Genomic DNA, 19,479 nt, shown 5'->3' with positions numbered 1-19,479 from the left:
AAAGAAAACAGATGGTTTGAAAGAGGAGTAAAGGAAGCTATTTTTGTCAAACAACAGAACCCATCATTGAACCGGAATGGTGGTTTGAGGTTTAATTTGGACCCTGTGTTCAGCAGGTTACTGAGACCAAAACCCACAGCTCTTAGTCTTGCAAATGAGGTGAAGGCAGGGCCGAGCCAGAACAATAGATGCTAACAAGCCAGTATCAGAGTCGTTCATACCCAATTCAGGGAGCGACACTTCCCTTTTATCGTAGGTGTGAATAACAGGATAGGATTATACCACTGCTCCGCCCAGGCTTAGTGTAACGAACCAATAGGAGGAGGGTGTTGGCACACCAATTCCGCCCACTCTTACTGTATTTAAGGCCTAGGCTACCAGCACTTATTAGTTTGCTGACGAAGCTCTTCGGATGAGGAGCGAAACGTCCGACACCTTCTACACAGAAGTACAGATGACGTCTCAAGAAGCCTTTTCCTCGATGGACAACTCCTGTACGACTGAGAGCCTACACAGACGCAGTACGAGAATAAAGTCATACACTTACGAGAAAAAAAGTCGCAATATTACCTTTGCCAGTCCCTTTTCATAGCTGTCTCAGGCAATGCCTTTATGTTAATAAAGTTGTACATTTATGACAGTAAAGTCGTACATTTACGAAAATAAAGTTGTAAATTCACGAGAAAAAGTCCTAAACTTACATGAAAAAAGCCGTAAATTTAGGAGAAAAAAAGTCGTAATATTATCTTTGCCCAAGGCCAAAGGTCACATAATTGCCCCCTTTCCATAGCTGTCTCAGGCAATGCCTGTTACACATTAGAATAAAGTCATAAATTTAGGAAAATAAAGTTGTAAATTTACAAGAAAAAAAGCCGTAAACTTATCAGAATAAAGCTGTAAATTTAAGAAAAAAAAAAGTCATATTACCTTTGTCCAAGGCCAAAGGTCACATTTCATAGCCGTCTCAGGCAATGTCCGTTACGAATGTTAAAATAAAGTCGTAAATTTCTGAGAATAACTCAAAATTGACGAGAATAAAGTCCTACATTTGAGAAAAAAAGTCGTAAATTTACCAGAATAAATTTGTAAATTTATGAGGAAAAAAACGTAAACTTATAATAAAGTTTTGAATTTACGAGACTAAAATCTTAAATTTACAAAAATAAAGTTGTATATTTACAAGAAAAAAGGCAGTACACTTATCGTAAATTTATGAGAAAAAAAAAAAGTTGTAAACTTACCAGAATAAAGTTGTAAATTTACGAAAAAAAAGTTGTAATATTACCTTTGCCCAAGGCCAAAGGTCACATAAGTCCCCCCCCCTTTTCATAGCTGTCTCAGGCAATGCCTGTTACAAATGTTAGAATGAGGTCGCAAATTTACGACTTAATTGTTGTAAATTAACGAGAAAAACTTGTACACTATTACAAGAGAAAAGAAAAAACTTGTAACTTTATGTTACAGGCATTGCCTGAGACAGCTATGAAAAGCGAGGACTTATGTGACCTTTGGCCTTGGGCATGTGGAGGGGGCAGGCTAAGGAAGGCGGAAGTGAGAAGGGCTAGCTAGCTATGCTATATTTTCCCTCTTCCACCTAACATGACCACTTTATTCTCTTTTTATCATAAACTTAAAAGGTTTTTTCTCGTAAATGTACAACTTTATTCTCAAAATCTCAGACCATTTTTTTTTCAACGTGGCCCCAAGTGAGTCATCTGTTAAAAAATGTTTTCATACAAACAGGAAATGCAGACCAAAAAAAAAACAACTTTCTATTCCCATCTCCTGTTGCACGTTGACTTTTCTGCCCTCTAGTGGCCAGTTGGCGGCACAGCAGACATATTTTCCCCCAAATTACAAAAGTATTAGAAAATAAATAAAGGAAAACAGAGTATGCGTTCAAAAGTCAAATGTTTAGCCTCATTTGTCCTTGTCAGGGGTAGTCATTGAACAGTTGTGGTTGTGTACAAGCGCATGACATCACCCTGAGAGCTGTTTCTTTATCTTTGTGAGGGTCATATTATTAAAAGCAGCTCTCAGGATGCAGTATGAGGAAGTGCGTGCCACACCTCGCCATGTTTATTCAGGGCTACATATGAGCAAGAAGGAGAGGAGGGAGAGAAGCAACACCTTTGGACACTTTTGACCGCGCCACTCACCCGCAAAGATGGCAGGATGCTGCGTGTCGGCAGAGGCCATGGAGAAGCAGCGCATCAACGAGGAGATCGAGAAGCAGCTGAGGAGAGACAAGAAGGACTCTAGCAGGGAGCTCAAGCTGCTCCTCTTAGGTCAGTCAACACTTCATTCTTTTCCTGCGTACGATGCTGAAGATGAAGGGATCAAGGGGTCATCACGGCCTGGACCACACACACGAGAGGATCTATGAATATTTGCTACATTTTCCATTGAAACGTCAGCTTCTTCGACTAGTATATTGAAATACTCACCAGCCACAATATTAACTAATCAGCTACAATACAGATCCAAGGCGTGAACCAAAGTCTACCTTTATAAAAATATCAATGCTAAATTCGATTAAATTCAATCACAATTCATCCAGGCAGCTATTAATGCATTGAGCATATCAATGCATTAAAATATATTATTGAGCTTGTAGCTCGCCAGAATGGAGTGTAATTCACCACACCTACAAGTACAACTGACCTTTACTTGGCTACATGGGTGGGACATTATATTTGATTTGTATGTATTTTTTTGTATTTCTTTTAAAATGCAGTATATGTATTACATACATATACATATACATATATATATATATATATATATATATATATATATATACACACACACACTAACCCATATATACACACACACACACACACACACACACACACACACACAAAACCGTATTTTTTAAAATATAAATGATAATTTTGTACATTTTTATTGCATTAATTTGTGATAGATCACATTTGATTATTTTTACTTTATTAAAAAAATAATTGTAATAATCCATTAAATAAAAAAATATCCAAATTGAAAGATTATGTAAATTAAATTATATTTACTATTTTTTTATATTAAATTTTATATATACTGCGTATAGTATGCATATAAGTTTCTATAGAATCCATATTATTTGAAATTTTATGGAGTTTTTTAATATAAATGATAATTTTGGGCATTTATTTTTATTGTATTAATTTGTGATAGATCCTATTTTATTATTTTTACTTTTATTAAAAAACAATTAAAACATCCATTAAATTATGCAATTAAATTATATTCATTTACTATTTTTAAATTTAATTTTGCTATTCTATATAGTTAATATATTTTTAATTGTCTATTTTTTATATATACTGTACTGCATATAGTATGCACGTACGTTTTATAGAATCTATATTTGAAATTTTATGGGCTTTTTTTTTTTACATAAATGATAATTTTGGACATTTATTTTATTGTATTAATTTGTGATGGAGTCCATTTTATTATTTTGACTTTATTTAAAAATAATTGTAAAATCCATTACATCAAACATATTCCAAATTGAAAGACTGTGTAATTAACTTATATTCATTTCATGGGTAGTTATTCTATATAGTTTATATATACACTGCATATAATATGCTTATACGTTTCTATAGAATCTATATTATTTGAATTTAATATATATTATTTATTTTCCTGTTACGCTCTTGTGTTGCATCTTTCTTGCACTTCTGCAAATGTTGTAATCAAGAACAAAAACAGTCCGGCAGTCTGTGAGAAGCCTTCAAGGGACACAAGGGCTGCGTTCGTGGTTATGGTTCGCCCAAGGACCACAGCTAGCTGCTGGGGTTAGCCCTGATGCAAAGTGTCATGCAAATGCAACCACAAGCTGCAGGACATGAGGTTAACTTTCACCTGTCTCTCTTTTGGCTCAACTAACATTTCATATAATACATTCAAATCATTAAGACCAAGCTAGCAGATTTAGTTTAGAATCGGCTCCCTTTCGTTGTGCTCAAATCCACCTGCAAACAAGATGCATTCAAATGCGGACAATTTGTTTGCTGAGATGTAAAGTTTTCACAATGCAAAAATCAGAGAAGCACAAAAAACACACTCGAGAGCAGCAACGCCACACGTGCACTGTGCTTAAATAACATGCTATAACAAAGTAACATTTGTTAAACAAATCAGCAACTCAGTGAATGCATGTATTTAGGAAGGGAAAACAATCCTACCTGACTGACACGAAGGTGAACTCGTCCGTGTCGTCACAGGAAGTCCCTCCCTTCCGACGCTTGAGTAGCAATTAAGCTAACTTAGCTTGTCAGCAAACGGCATTTAAACTATGACAAGCGCTAACCAGTGCCCAAAAATAATCCTGGGTGACAGGTACAAAGTTCACAAGCCAAAAACTAAGTAGAAAGCACACATCCCTTAACCACGAAAAAAAAAAAACGTGGCGGAGATCACTTCCGGATTTTTGCCGGCTCATTTCTTCTTCTACGCGTGAACAGACAGGCACCCCGGAAGTGCAGCGCCTCCTAGAGGTCAACAAATTACTTCACATTACTTCCTGCCAGCCGTTTTTAGTAGATTGATGAAAAGAAACCGTGACATGCTTTGAACTTCGCCTAAACACTTTCATGCACATTTTCACAATCCACATAACTGAAATTTATAAGGTTATTAAAATAATCATTATCGACTGAGGATACATGTGTTTGTTAATTACATTTTTAAATAATACATTAATAGTAATAGAATCTAGACCAGGGGTCACCAACATTTTTCCTTGTGAGAGCTACTTTTACAAAATGAAAATGGCCAAGAGCTACTCATTTTTGTAACATTTATTTTCAGAGCTTATTTTAAACCCAAACAAAGCGAATATGCTTGTTTTACCAGAACATGAACAAAATGCTGGTGTCCACAACTCACATTTTGTATTTCAGAATGCATTTCTTTCTACTGTTCTTTCATTGTTAACTGAAAACCTGAATGAAAAGCAGGCTTGCGGGCACCTCATGTAGTCGTGGGGGGCTACCTGGTGCCAGCGGGCACCACGTTGGTGACCCCTGATCTAGACAGTGTCTTGACACAATCACAGTAGAACATGTTGACCTTCGACCCGGAAGCACATAAAGGCTGTGGCTTTTTGGTCGTGAAATAGACAAACAAATCATGCAGACAACATGTTTAGCGTGTGCTAGTATGTTAGCAGGCCACTTCCTGGTTATCTGTGGGCATTTGGGTGTTCCTGGTGTTTGCGTGCATCAGGCACAGGCGAGAGCGGGAAGAGCACCTTCATCAAACAAATGAGGATCATCCACGGGGGGGGCTACAGCAAGGAGGACAAGAGGACCTACGCCAAGCTGGTCTACCAGAACATCTACACGTCCATGCAGACCATGCTGAGGGCCATGCACACTCTGCACCTGCCTTTTGCTCACACACACAACCAGGTGTAACACACACACACACACACACACACACACACACACACACACACACACACACACACTTGCAGCCTTTATTGCTCAACTTTAAGGCAGCATATAGTGGGACACTTTGATATTCTGTTTGCTCAAGTCAGGATCCTATTGATTTTTAATGATATCTTCCAAAATAGCTTTGCCAGTACACTTTCCAAAGGAAATTATACTGAAAAATATTTGTTGTTTCCAATGGGGAAAAAAGGGGTGGGGGGTCCATAAAATTTAAGAAAATACATCCAAATTTATCTTTTTTTATTTTTAGTTGTTTTTTTTTTTTTAAATTAAAACAAAATTAAAAGCATGTATCTCCAGATTTTATCTTTGTGTTTATACTAAAGAATTGAACTGAATGTTTGATAACAAAAGGTCTTACAAAATTTACAAAAAAAAGAGTTTTGGTCTTTATGTAATTAAAAATGTTTTTGAGAAAAGCAAAAAATTCCAAATTAAAGCACGCATCTCCTGATTTTGGAAATGCATAAGAGAAGTTGAGAGAAAAAAAACTTAAAACAAAATTAAAAGCACATACTGTTTCTCCATTTTTTTTATTTATTTTTTTTTTAACTCTACCCTGTATGTCCAAAGTTTTTCTTTCTTTGTTTTTGGCCAATTAAAAAAACATTCCTGATAAAAAGCAAAAAATTTAAAATGAAAATATGTATCTCCAGATTTTGGGCTTTGGTTTTATCACCAATACTATTTCTTGATTAAAAAAGTAAGTAAAAACAGTAAGTAAAAACAAAAAATTGAAAGCATGTATTTCCAGAAAAAACCCTCACAAAATAAAAAAAAAAAATGTATTGTCGAATTTAGTCAAGTTTTGTTTTTATCTAAAAGGTTTCTGATTAAAAAAAAAACCTCAAAATTATAGCATGTAGTTCCACATTTTGGACTACAATACTTTTTTGATGCCCCCCCAAAACCTCAAAATATATATATTTTAAAATATAAATATAAAAAAAGAGAAAGAACTAAAAATAAAGACAAAATTGAAAGCGTGTATCTCCAGATTTTACCATTGTTTTTATACTAATTTTTTTTTGTTTGACCACAAAAACCCTCACAAAATTTAAAAAAATGCATCTCCAAATTTTGTTGAATTATTGTTTTTATCTAATTAAAAATGTTTTGATAAAAAGCAAAAAAGGCAATATTTTACATGTATCTCCAGATTTTGGCCTTTGGTTTTATTCCAAAAAACATACATGTTTAAAAAAATAAAACAAAATTATCTCCAGATTTTATCTTTGTGTTTATACTAAAGAATTTAACCGAATTTGTTTGATAACAAAAGGTCTCACAAAATTTATCTCAAAATTGATCTCTTCCAAGCATTTATCTCTAAATTTTTTTTTGACCTTTTTTGTTTTTATCCAATAAAAAACAAATGTCTCATAAAAGAAAAAAAAAAGTCAAAGCATGCATCTCCAGATTTTGGGCTTTGGTTTTATCCCCCCTAGAATATTTTTTATTTAAAAAAAAACAAAAACAAAAACAAGAGAGCAAATAAAATAAAAAATATGTATCCCAGATTTTGAGATCTTTCTTGTTTCTCTCCAATAAAAAAGCAAATTATTTCTGACAAAAAGCAGAAAACTCAAAATGAAAGCATGTATCTCTCATTTTTTGGGTGATCATCAAAAGGAAAAATCTTTGTATTCTTCAAAGGGACCTTTTCGCTTTTTGAAGCAGAACTGGACTGATTTGAAGTCTGATGGTCACTCACGTTGTATCCCATTGGGGGGGGCAGAACAGCGCCATCATGATCCTGGAGGTGGAGGTGGACAAGGTGGAGGACTTGGACCAGAACCACGTGGAGGCCATCAGGAGTCTGTGGACGGACGCCGGCGTGCGGGAATGCTACGACCGCCGGCGGGAATACCAGCTGTCTGACGCCACCAAATAGTGAGTCTGGGACGGTGTCAGTGAAGATGTGATGGTCCAGTGACGAGTCCAATTGATCATTATCTGCAGTTATTTGACGGAACTGGACCGGATCGCACAGCCCTCCTATGTACCCAATCTCCAGGACATCCTGCGGGTGCGGGTTCCCACCACGGGAATCATCGAGTACCCCTTTGACCTGGAGAGCGTCATCTTCAGGTAGGTTCCCCCACGTGATGAGTAGTAAGACGGACGGGCCCGAGTGTCAAATGTCACATGTCGTCATGGCAGGATGGTGGACGTTGGGGGTCAAAGATCAGAGCGCAGGAAGTGGATCCACTGCTTCGAGAACGTCACCTCCATCATCTTCCTGGTGGCGCTCAGCGAGTACGACCAGGTTCTGGTGGAGTGCGACAACGAGGTGAGGGGGATGGCTTTTCGGGCGCTTGAACGTCCACGGCCGTGGTGTCACTGATGATGTCATCGCTCAGAACCGCATGGAGGAGAGCAAGGCGCTTTTTAAGACCATCATCACGTACTCGTGGTTCCAGCGCTCCTCCGTCATCCTCTTCCTCAACAAGACGGACATCCTCAAGGAGAAGATCATGCACTCCCACCTGGCAGACTACTTTCCCCAATTCACTGGTCAGTAGCTCAACTACGACAAGTACGAGTGTTAGGGCCACATTGGGAAAAAGAAATAAATACAATCTCAGAGTTCGAGAATTAACTTGTGCATGTACGAGAAAAAAAGCCGTAAATTTACAGCTTTTTTTCACAAATTTACTAGAATAAATTTACGGCTGTTTTTCTCGTAATTTCATGACTAAAGTTGCAAATTTACGAGAATAAAGTCATACATTTACGAGAGAAAAAATTGGAAATTTCCAAGAAAAAAAATTCTAAATTTCAGAGAAAGTCCTAAACTTACAAAAAAAAAAAAATCAGAAATGTACAACTAAATTCTCAGAAATGTAAAACTTTTTCTCGTAAATATACAATTCTTTATTCTCCTAAATAAAGTCGTACAAGAAAGTCATTATATTACGAGAATAGTAAATAAATAGTAATAAATTTACAAGTTTTCTCGTAAATTTACAAGAATAAAGTCATATTTACGAGAAAAAAAGTCTTCGATTGGCGAGAAAAAGTCGTAAATTTATGAGAACAAAAAAGGAATAATTTTACGAGAGTAAAGAATGAAAAAGCCTTTATTCTGATAAATAAAGTTGTACATATACAAGAAAGTCATGTTACGAGAATAGTCGGAAATTTACAACAAAAAAAGTCTTAAATTTACGACTTTATTCTCGTAAATGTACAATGTTGTTCTAAATTGACAAGAATCAGGTAGTAAATTTACGAGAATAAAGAGTTGTAAATTTCTGATAATAAAGACGTAAATTTACGACTATTCTCGTAAAGAGACACAAAACATTTTATGTTCGCCAACGTCATTGCTGCTAAACATGTTAATGTTGGCTAACAATTAGGTTTCTGTTTTGTTGTAGCAACATTTACATGTATTACGCAAAAATGAATGAAACATGGATATCCAAACATTGCAAAACACAAAGAAAAGTTACTTTTTTCTTTGTTGGACAAGACAAAAAAACTCACCAAATTTGGAAATACAAAATTTTATTTTGTCATGCAGGCTGTTGATTGGATATATAATTAAAAATGTTTTTTGTTTTCATAAAAAACAAAACATTTAAAATTGAGGCATGTATCTCCAGATTTTGGGCTATGGTTTTATCCCAAAAATATTTTTTTATAAAAAAAACAAAAACAAAACACTAAACTAAAAATTAAAGGCATGTATCTGCAAATGTTATCTTTTATTTTTACACTAAATAAAATGATTGTTTTTTATGATTGATCACAAAAACCTTCACAAAATTACAAAAAAGTTTCTTCTTATCTAATTAAAAAGGATATTAATAAAAAGCAAAAATCTCCTAGTTCAATAATGTACCTCCTGATTTTGGGCTTTGGTTTTATACCAATTTTTTTTTTTTTTTTTAAGAAAAAAAAAAGACCAAAAACTACAAACTAAACCAAAATTAAAAGCATGTAATGTATCTCAAAATTTTGAGTTGTCTTTGTTTTTTTTTTTATCCAATTAAGACATTTTTTTTCTGATAATCACACAAATAAATAAATAAATAAAATGTTCTTGCTGCTGTTACCCAAAAACAAAAAATTCTTTGCAATTCGAGGAAATAAAAAGAGAAAATAATTTGGAGATCCATGGTTTACATTACACAGCGTCATACACACCTGTTACGGGATGGGATGATAGCATACCTTTTATATCAGTGGTTCTCAACTGGTTTGGAGGCGATCCAAATGGCATGTGTAGCGTGTAAGGAAGAGTAATTACCACAAGGATACCCGGCATGCCTTGCGGGTTATGGATGTGGGCATATATATGTTTTTGTTAATGTAAGCATTACAATAGCACTACAAACCGATGTCGCCACCTTAAGGGGTATTAACAGACGACAGACACCCTGCTGCATTCCAAAAAAAAAAACAACTTCAGAACAAAAGCAAAAGATTATTTTTGTATGATTTTTTCCCCCCCCAACCAAAGACCCGCAAGCCACTGACCCATCAGTTGAGAGTCACTGTTTCATATGATTGGACGCTGAAGAACCTAGAAATGACAAACTAGTCAATAATTGCGCAACAAAAATTTGCTCAGGCCCTCGTCAGGACGCGGTGTCCGCCCGGGAGTTCATCCTAAAGATGTACCAGGAGCAAAACACGGACAAGGACAAGACGCTCTATCCTCACTTCACCTGCGCTACGGACACGGAAAACATTCGCTTTGTCTTTGTGGCCATCAAAGACACCATCCTGAGACACAACCTCAAGGACTTCAACCTGGTCTGAAAGACAAAAACCTCACAACGGCACCACACTGGTTTTTAGGTTGTTAAAGGGATAGTTGGGATTTTTTTGACATGAAGTTGTGTGACATCCCCATCAGCAGTGTAGTACATCAACAGTGACCCCCATGTCATGTCAAAACATCCCAACTATCCCTTTAAGATACAAGAAGAACATGGCTAGTTATCTTTCTTTACACATTTTTATATTTAATGATAATAATATATGCTAGAATGTGTAATAAAAGAAATCTTATATTTCAAATATATAACGTAACACAAAGCAGGGGTGTCCAACGACACATTCTGAAGCTATAATTTAACAAGAAAACTAAAAAAAACAGCAGTAATTTCACAAGAATAAAGTCAAAATATTAAGAGAAAAAAGTCAATCCAACAAGAAAAAGTTGTAACTTTATTATTATAACCTAACACCATTTTAGCAGCATAAGGTTGAAATATTAAAGAGATTATTTAAAAAAATAATGTTTAATAATATTTTTTTCATTGTTGTAATATGAAAAACAGGTTGGGGAAAAAGTTATAACGTGATGACAATAAAGTCAAAATATTATGGGAATAAAGTCAAACGACAAGAAGAAAATTTACGAGAAAAATGCTGAAATAGCTGGAACTTAAAAAAAAAAACAGCTGTAATTTCACAAGAATAAAGTCAAAATATTAAGAGAAAAGAGTCATAATCTAACAATTAGTTGTAAATTTCTTATGAGGAAAAATAACATCATTTTAGTAGCATAAAGTTGAAATATTGAAGATATTTAAAAAATAATTTGTAGTATTTTTTGCATTGTAATATTATGATGTCATCAATATTATGTAATATTATGAAAAAGAAAAAAACAAATAAAATTGTTGTAAAAAAAAAAAACGGGAATAAAGTCAAACGACAAGAAGAAAATTTACTAGAAAAATGTTGAAATAGCTGAAACATTGAAAAAAAAACTGCTGAAATTTTACCAGAATAAAGTCAAAATATTAAAAGAAAAAAGTTGCATCCCAACCAAAAAAAAAGTTTTTTTTTTTAAATTTTGTGAGGGTTTTTGCAATTTTACGAGAATAAACTTGTAATATTATGAGGAATTTTAATAGCATACAGTTGAATATTAAACAAGTTGTAATGTTAGTTATACTATGGAAAACAAACAAAACATATACAACAATAAAGTTGTCATTTTTTGGAAAACTTGGCTGGGGAGAAAAAGTTATAATATGGGAATAAAGTCAAAATTTTATACAAATAAAGTCAGAATATTACAAAAACAAAATTGACAAAAGATTATTTAGGAAGACAGTTGAAATATTGGGGGAAAAAAACAGCAAAAAGGGGGGAAAAAGAGCAAAGAGCGAAGTTGATACTAAGTTTTTTTCACCAAGCTGAGATGCAGTTTTTTCTTGAAATATATATAACTTCTTAGCATATCATCCTTTCATTTCTCGCTCGATTTATAATTAGCGCCATAAATTAAAAATGGAAATGAAACCCCCTTCTGGAAACAAAAAAACAACAAAAAAAATTGTAGCAAATTCTCAATTTTTTTAAAAATCATTTTTTCTGTAAAACAAAATTTAAAACATTTTTTTTAGGTTGTTAAAAAAAACAACAAATTAATGAATCCCCACATTTTTTGGGAGGGGGTTCTTTTAATTGCAAGAGCAAAACATTTTTAGTGTGTGTGTTTCTGACTAAGACAAAAAAAACAAAACCAAAAATATTTAAAGCACAAATTTTTTATTTTTACACATGCTATTTACAGTGTGTGAGCTACGGCATTTATTTATGACTGTAGTGGGGGCCAGTACTTGAGGAAATACGGGCCACTAAGAGGTTGTTTTCCTATTGTGTTCATGATTTTACGATGTTTAAAAATAAGAAATGTTGTTTTGTTTGTGTGAGCCCCTTCCTTGTTGATGCCTGATTATTTATTCCGCTTTCAAATGAATGAATCCAGGTTTGTGCCTTGCTGAACATCTCCACCAATAAACAACTTTATTTCTACCCATTATGGTGCAGTTTTGCGTCGACTCAGCAGCAATAAAGCGGCGGGAAAGAGACGCTGAAGCACGCTAATTATTTATTGAACATAATGAATAAGCCACACTGCAATGCACAACTAAAAACATACATCAGATTGTCAGAAAGTAAAAAAAAACAAAAAAAAACCATGGTGATAATACAATTAGCATTCTTTTCAATACACTTGGCCTTGCATACTGTATGTGCAATATCAAAAAAACCATTAAAATGATGGTGTGGATGGATATTTATATATATTTGTGTATATACATATTATATTAATATACAGCAGTACGGTATAAAAATGGCATGCCTGTGCAGAGATGTGTAAAAAAAAAAAAATAAATAAAAAATACTGTTTCCATCCAATTAAGTGAGACTTATGATGAGTGCGTGAAATTTAAAAAAAAAAAAATGAAATGCGGTAATTCCCTTGACGTGTCGGGAGCGGTTTGTAAACATGAGATGTAACTGCTTTAAAAACTGATCTCTCACACATACAGAAGAGACATGCATTCCAACAAAGGCACTGATGATGTATATGAGTTCTTTTGTGTGTGTGTGTGTGTGTGTGTGTGTTGTGTGGATTCCCTGTTCAGTATTTGGGCAAACTCTCCCTGGCGTCCTCCAGCTTAGCAAGAACCCACTGAAAGCCCCGCCCCGCCCCCGCACAAGAACACAACACGTCAGAACATTCCATGTCTTCCAAAGAACCAGAGAGAGAGAGGGAGAGAGAGAGAGGAGATGGGACTCACCGTGGCGATCTCGGGCGTCTTAAAATTGATGATCTTGCCGAATTCCTTGGCGTGGAACACCGACTTGACTCGCTCCTGCAACAAAGGCGCATACGCTCGTCTCTCATTACCTGGCGACTTTGACCAAATGAGCCCAAATCAAAATCCAAGATACAGTAAAACCTGTCTTAGCGGCCACTGAAAAATCCCCCGCAGAAAATTTGCGTGTTGTAGACCCTGTGTATAGGTTTTTTTTTAAATCAATGAAGCCGTCGTGTGTAGACTTTAATTACTGAGTCGTAGCTCAGTCACAATCATTCACAAGATCCACACAAACTGTCAGTTGTTCCACATAAAAAAAAAAGCCGTCTTCTTACTTGTCCGTAGTCCGTAATTGCGGACTAATTAGAGATTAGAAGCCCATTCAATAAGAAAGGAGCGATGGTATTGTTAGTTTACTACGATCCTCGCACCTCCTCCGCACTCTATTGTTCACGCACACACCCATTCATGACTGCTTCACGCGTATCCTGTTAGATCCCATTCCTCAGGCTCGTTCACAAAAATATTTATTTCTTGCTTTTAAAATCGTGTCTAAAAAAAAAATCAAAGATGGAAATAAATTTTTAAAAATATTTCTCCGCTACTTATATTTTTATAATTTGATTACCTTCTTTGATTGACATAACAAAAGACAATACCAGCACAGCTTCTAATCAGACATGTTAATATGTGCACGCACAAATTCAAAATGGCCGCCAACCTGTCTATAGTGGCCACTTTTGCCGTTTCCCTTCAGCGGCCGCTATAGACAGGTTTGACTGTACTAGACAGATGGAGGACGACAAACTTCGAGGCGTTTTAGCCTCAGGCACAGGATGAAAACTTTGACGCTCAGTCTGACAATTCGCCACAAAAATGTAAATGCGACTCCACAAGGTCAGATGCATTGGTCACTTCCTGAATTAGTCACAGCGCCACCTAATGGCAGCCCCGAGTTGCCGTTCAACACCGCTCGCAGCTATTTCTATCTCACCTTAGCCTCAATGCGAAGCCGTCGGTTCTCCACGATGGTGGGATCCTTGGTGAACTCGTCAAACAAATACTGCCACTCGCAGTTCAGCTGACCAAATGTTCCCGTGGTCACAAAGAAAATCCCCCTGGAGAGGAAATAAAAGGCATCCCGTTACTTCCTGCGTCGGGAGACAAATGAATTAACCTGGAGCGAGCACTCACTCACCTCTTGGTGATCATGAAGAAGTCTGAATCGTTGACCTTAGCGTGAGCAAAGTATCTGTATTTAGCAAAACGCCCATTCTCGATTTTCTGGAGCGAGACAGGGACAGGAAGTCACCGTTAACACTTGAAGCTGACAAGAGTTTGAATCATTCAACGAGGGTTTTCTACCGATGAGCACATTTAATATGCGGAGAAAACGGAGGGGGAAACAAAGACAATGGCAGGTGGAGGTTGAAAATGTGAACATTTTATTGGAAGGTGGTGGTGAACAAGCAAAACAATAATGGAAGATGAAGATCACAAGATGACAAAGCGAAAGGGTTGTGATTAAATAACAAGGCATACAAATCAAACACAATAAATAAGTAATACAACAATAACTCATAACAAAGCATTAAAAACACTGGCAAAGACTAGAGAGAGCAGAGATGCTACACTAGAGTTTCCACAGGCTAGCTGCTTTCCTCAGCCCAAAAATCCTCCCAGTCACTGAGGTCCCTGAGGGCCAAGCTCCTCTGTGGACATGACAAGAGAGAAGGTCAGCCAAAAATCCACCCCCCCACCACCTTCCTTCCAGTATTTCTGTTGTATGATGTCCGGAAAGGGACCAAAAAGTATAAACACAGCCAAAACAGTTCATGAGACGCTAACCACGCTTTGCCAGCTACTTAAAAGCATGTCTGAAAACACTAAAGAACAGAAATAACAATAAAAACCCTTCAAATACCTCACCATACCTTGCATTTAGTCACACTCCATTTCACATCATAACAAACAACACAGGATGTCCCTTTTGCTGCCTCTTCAACTCCATTCAGTCAAAATGCAGGTTTAAAAACAATGAAAATAAGTCAATTAAATAAAAAACGGCCACCAGAGGCAGTGGTGAGTCGCCATCGTAACAGAGGAAGCCAATTCCGTCAGGACTTGTTGTTAAAAGGTAAATCAATATGTAGTTTGTGCTTTGTATGTCTGTATGTATGTATGTATGTATGTATGTATGTATGTATGTATGTATATGTTAATATGCTCTCACGCAGGCCACAATTGCAATATAGCTCAATGAAAGATGATCAAGGCGCATTTATATTAAAGTTAAGCCAAAAAATATGGTAATTTAGTGGAATTATTTTATTTCAACTTTTTCTCCACCTGAAATTTCGACCTTTCATGTAAGTCAGGGGTGTCCAAACTTTTTCCAGCGAGGGCCACATAGTGATGCAAGGATGCAAAGATTGTTTAGATATATTTTGTAAAGCATCACGTACTGTAGATATGCTAAGAAGTTATATATATATATATATCTAGGGATCAACATTTTTGGCCTCTGATCCCAATCCAACTTTTTAGCCTCATCCGATCCAATCAGCATTTTCTGTTCCATAATCTATAATATCATTGTCATAGTATCAGACTGGATCGGATGAGGCTATATATATATATATATATATATATATATATATATATATATATATATATAGCCTTGTCATGTAGGTGAAAACGCCTATTATAATATGAACTTTGCTCCCTTTTTCCCCATTTTTTGATGGGGGGGTCGTCCCCCCCCCAAATATTTCAACTTTCTTCTTAAATAATCTTCGTACATTTTCATCTTGTAGTATTATTCCCATATTATTCCCAACCTAATTTTTCAAAAATTACAACTTTATTTTGTTTTGTTTGCTTCTCATAATATTAATACTAAAAAAAAAAACACGTTTTTTTCTTTAATATTTCAACTCTGTGCAACAAAAATGACGTTACTTTTCTTCATAATATTCCAAATTCACTCTTGTGGAATACTATTTTTTTTTTTTTGTCATAATATTGTGACGTTATTCTCGTAAAATTATTCTTTTTTCCCCATTTCTGCTGTGTTTTTTATTTTTATTTTCCAACGATTTCAACTTTCTTCGTGTACATTTTCTTCTTGCAATTCTGACTTTATGTCCATAATATTTTGACTTTATTCTTGTTGCATAACATGTTCCCCAACCTAATTTTCCAAAAACTACAGCTTTGTTTTGCTTGTTTCTCATATGGAAAAAAACAAAAAACATCTTTTTTCTTTAATATTTCAACTTTATGCTACTGAAATTATGTTATTCTTTTAAAATTACTTTTTCTTGTTTGTTGATTACATCTTTTTCTCTTAATATTTAGACTTTATTCTTGTAAAATTACTGACGATTTTTCCATTTTTGCAATTGCTGTTTCTTTAGGGTTTTTTTATTTTTCTTGTTAAATTATATTTTCAGAATGTGCTGCGGGCCAATAAAAATACAGCCACGAGCAAGAAATGGCCCCCGGACCACATTTTGGACCCCCCTGGTTGAAGTTAACCATGTTAACACCTTCTGCCAAAAGCTGCTTTGTGTTTTTCAACAGGTGGATGTCTGGACACCTTTTATGGTACAGTAGATCCCCAGCCATGTGTGGTTCGGCACCCCACATATTTAAACTGCAAATTATTAACCTTTCTATGGTAACTTAACTAGAAAGTGGTTAACGGCGCCATCTCAGTGGCGTGCTACAGCCAAGAAACCAGCAGAGGGCGCAGTAAATAGATTTTCCGCCACCTGTTTAATAACGTGAGGCATATTATTGGGTTTAAATGATCAAAAATAGGTATTTGTGGGTGCATCCGTTTTGCATCCATTTTGTCCGCCATTCATTGGGGTCTTGGACAGTAACCCTCCCCCCTGCGGGGATCTACTGTACAGTATATGTATCCCCTGGTGGTCAAAGTGTGAACTGCCACTATTTATAACAGCAGTGTCTTTCAAAAAATGGTGAATGCAGAGATGTTTGTTGTGCTAAATCAAGCACTATGATTTGGACATGGTGCTCCTACCTGCAGCATCTGACTGCCAATGCCCTCCATTTGCCTGTATGGCCGTATGACGCCGTCTTCGTGGATAAAGCGAGGAGGGCGCAGAGATTCAATGTCCTGCGACGTCTCCGCCGCACTAAAAAAAACAAGAACATATTGATTGCATGTCCTATGTGCAAGCCTCTGCTGCTTGTGAAGAGAACCGACCTCTTGATGCCTTGGAACGTGCTGCTGGCCATGTCAATGATGCCTCCCGTGGGTCTGGTGACGGCACCAACCAAGCCTTTGCCGACTCCTTTAAAGAAGCCAGCCGCACCTTCCTTTTGAGCTCCTTCGGGGTGACACCGTCAAATAAGATCAACTGAACGTGAATGTGAGCACAAACAAAGCCTATATGGTCGTCCCTCATTTATCGTGGTTAATTGGTTCCAGACCTGACCTGTGATAAGTGAATTTCCGCTAACTCTGATTCAATTTAATAAATTAAATATTTACATAGTTATGGTATAAAAAAAACCTGTTTACAATTTTCTAAATGTTTTTTAACATTAATAGAGCCATCTACACATGCAATAACACCCCTATAGTCACCTTTAAACTCTTTTACCCAATATAGTAGATATAATCAGAGAAAATAAGATATATTAGACATAAATAAGGTCACATAGACCAGTGGTCCACAAACTTTTTGGACCCACGGCCCGGCTCGTGTTCCCACAAATCACCGCGGACCGGGGTGGTGGTGGTGGGGGTCGTATAGCGATGTAATTTATCTCATTTAGTATGTACATTAAGTCCCCAACTAACGAACAAAATTGGTTCCAAACAACCGTTCTTAAGTCGGGGATAAGGTAATACTCTAGGTCCCCAACTTAAGAACACCCGACTAGCGAACATTCACGGATACGAACACAAGCCGACTGGTCTATATCTTATTTCATTTTGCCTTGTAGTCGCTCAATCAGTATTTATACTGCTACTGTACATGCTTGACCAGTAGAGGGCACTGTGACACTGCTAATGGGACCAACAGAGGAAGCCTTAGAGCTAATGAAACCAACCAATTTATCATTACGTATTATTATATAATTTTTATTATTGTTTTTTTCATTAATTATCCTGGTTTAATATTACTACTGCATCCAAACTCATATTTACATACATAAACATATACTGTATATGTATACATGTACATGTAGTACCTATATCATTGATAATATTACCTTTTCCCCTACTTAAGAACAATTCGACATAAGAACGGTCATCTGGAACCAATTGTGTTCGTAAGTTGGGGACCTAGTGGTGGGCAGACAAATGTGAAGAGGACAGGAAGCAACTTCGGAGATTCAGAGTTGAGTTTTACCTTGTTGTGGGTTATGTAGCCAGCATTATAATTATGATTATTATGTTATTATTATTGTACTTGTTGTGAGATCATTTAAACCTGCAATAAATGCCTGTTGTGGCGATCACTTCTGCCGCTAGTTTCACCCAACAATTACTGACACCTTGTGGCCAATGAGAATACTAAATTCACAATTGGAATGCTTCTTTTGCCTTGTATTTGTATTTTAGTTCATTTAGCAATTTTTATGTTTAATTTAGGCCAAGAATAGGTACAAATGTATTTTTTACTAATAATAGGCTGTATTCAATCACGAAACAGCAATCATTTAATTAATTTATGAATGAATCAACCTACCTTTGATGGGTTTGGTAACGATCCCTGTTATTCCGCTGACGAATCCCTGACAAGAAAACATCACAAAGTGTCAGCACTTCCTTCCCGATGGCAAACCAGCTCCTACAGAAGATATGCACTTACAGACACCAATCCTTTGCCACCCCTGGTCAGACCCTCTTTCAAGCCGCTGGGTTGTGTGTTCATGGCCTCGCGTCGCTTCTGCTGGTATTCTTCATCCAAGGTCATGGCAGCGACCCCCTTGGCCATGGCGCCCGTGATCCTGGAGGCCGCGCCCGCTATTCCCCCTGTGTTGCGGCACAGTTAGCTATTAATGCATGTGAGAATGCATCTTTTGGTCATTTGAGCAACCGATGGAGTAATAAATTGACAAAACTATGAAGTAAGATCCATATAAAGGAAAACAGGCAGTATCTTCCAGGAATGGAAGGAGTCTCAAATTCTTTATGCTGTTGATTGTTTTTACATCTCTATGTATCGGAAGTGTACTTGCTCACCTACAGCTCCGCCCACCAGCGCTTTCACTCCGAGTGCCATCCCTTCTACAAACTCCTCTGGTCCCTGGATGGCTCCCTGGGGTACCCCCAAACAAAAACAAGTCAATGCCATTACTGTTAAATCTCGCTCTTGTTTAACTATTTTTAATTCTTCATCCACTGTGGTACTGAAGGGGATGAGCTCATCTGTAAAAACATTGCAAAT

At 36.3% G+C, this 19,479-nt stretch overlaps 2 protein-coding genes across 4 annotated transcripts in view; one reads left to right on the top strand and one right to left on the bottom strand.

Annotated features, from left to right (window-relative positions):
* Positions 1-1,541: 1,541 nt before the first annotated feature.
* LOC129179610 (guanine nucleotide-binding protein subunit alpha-14-like) lies at positions 1,542-12,368 on the top strand. Its single transcript, XM_054773058.1, has 7 exons — positions 1,542-2,288; positions 5,236-5,420; positions 7,204-7,358; positions 7,428-7,556; positions 7,629-7,758; positions 7,829-7,982; positions 10,048-12,368. Exons 1-7 carry the CDS (start codon positions 2,168-2,170, stop codon positions 10,236-10,238), a joined length of 1,065 nt encoding a protein of 354 aa, XP_054629033.1. The 5' UTR covers positions 1,542-2,167; the 3' UTR covers positions 10,239-12,368.
* vps13a (vacuolar protein sorting 13 homolog A) overlaps positions 12,315-19,479 on the bottom strand; it is a 59,120-nt gene continuing 51,955 nt past the window's right edge. For 2 of the 3 annotated variants that reach the window (XM_054773047.1, XM_054773049.1), the window contains 9 exons: positions 19,275-19,350; positions 18,901-19,064; positions 18,778-18,823; positions 17,283-17,406; positions 17,097-17,211; positions 14,244-14,329; positions 14,040-14,163; positions 13,025-13,099; positions 12,315-12,915 (listed from right to left, as the gene is read on the bottom strand). In XM_054773047.1, the coding sequence (XP_054629022.1) occupies positions 12,865-12,915; positions 13,025-13,099; positions 14,040-14,163; positions 14,244-14,329; positions 17,097-17,211; positions 17,283-17,406; positions 18,778-18,823; positions 18,901-19,064; positions 19,275-19,350 (861 nt within the window). In that variant the 3' untranslated portion in view covers positions 12,315-12,864. Of the gene's footprint in view, positions 12,916-13,024; positions 13,100-14,039; positions 14,164-14,243; positions 14,330-14,364; positions 14,758-17,096; positions 17,212-17,282; positions 17,407-18,777; positions 18,824-18,900; positions 19,065-19,274; positions 19,351-19,479 lie in introns of those variants that run through there. The other variant, XM_054773048.1, reaches the window with a different exon arrangement.

The sequence above is a fragment of the Dunckerocampus dactyliophorus genome, chromosome 4, assembly GCF_027744805.1.
Source record: "Dunckerocampus dactyliophorus isolate RoL2022-P2 chromosome 4, RoL_Ddac_1.1, whole genome shotgun sequence".
Classification (NCBI taxonomy): Eukaryota; Metazoa; Chordata; class Actinopteri; order Syngnathiformes; family Syngnathidae; genus Dunckerocampus; species Dunckerocampus dactyliophorus.
This window is presented reverse-complemented; position numbering and strand designations above follow the sequence as displayed.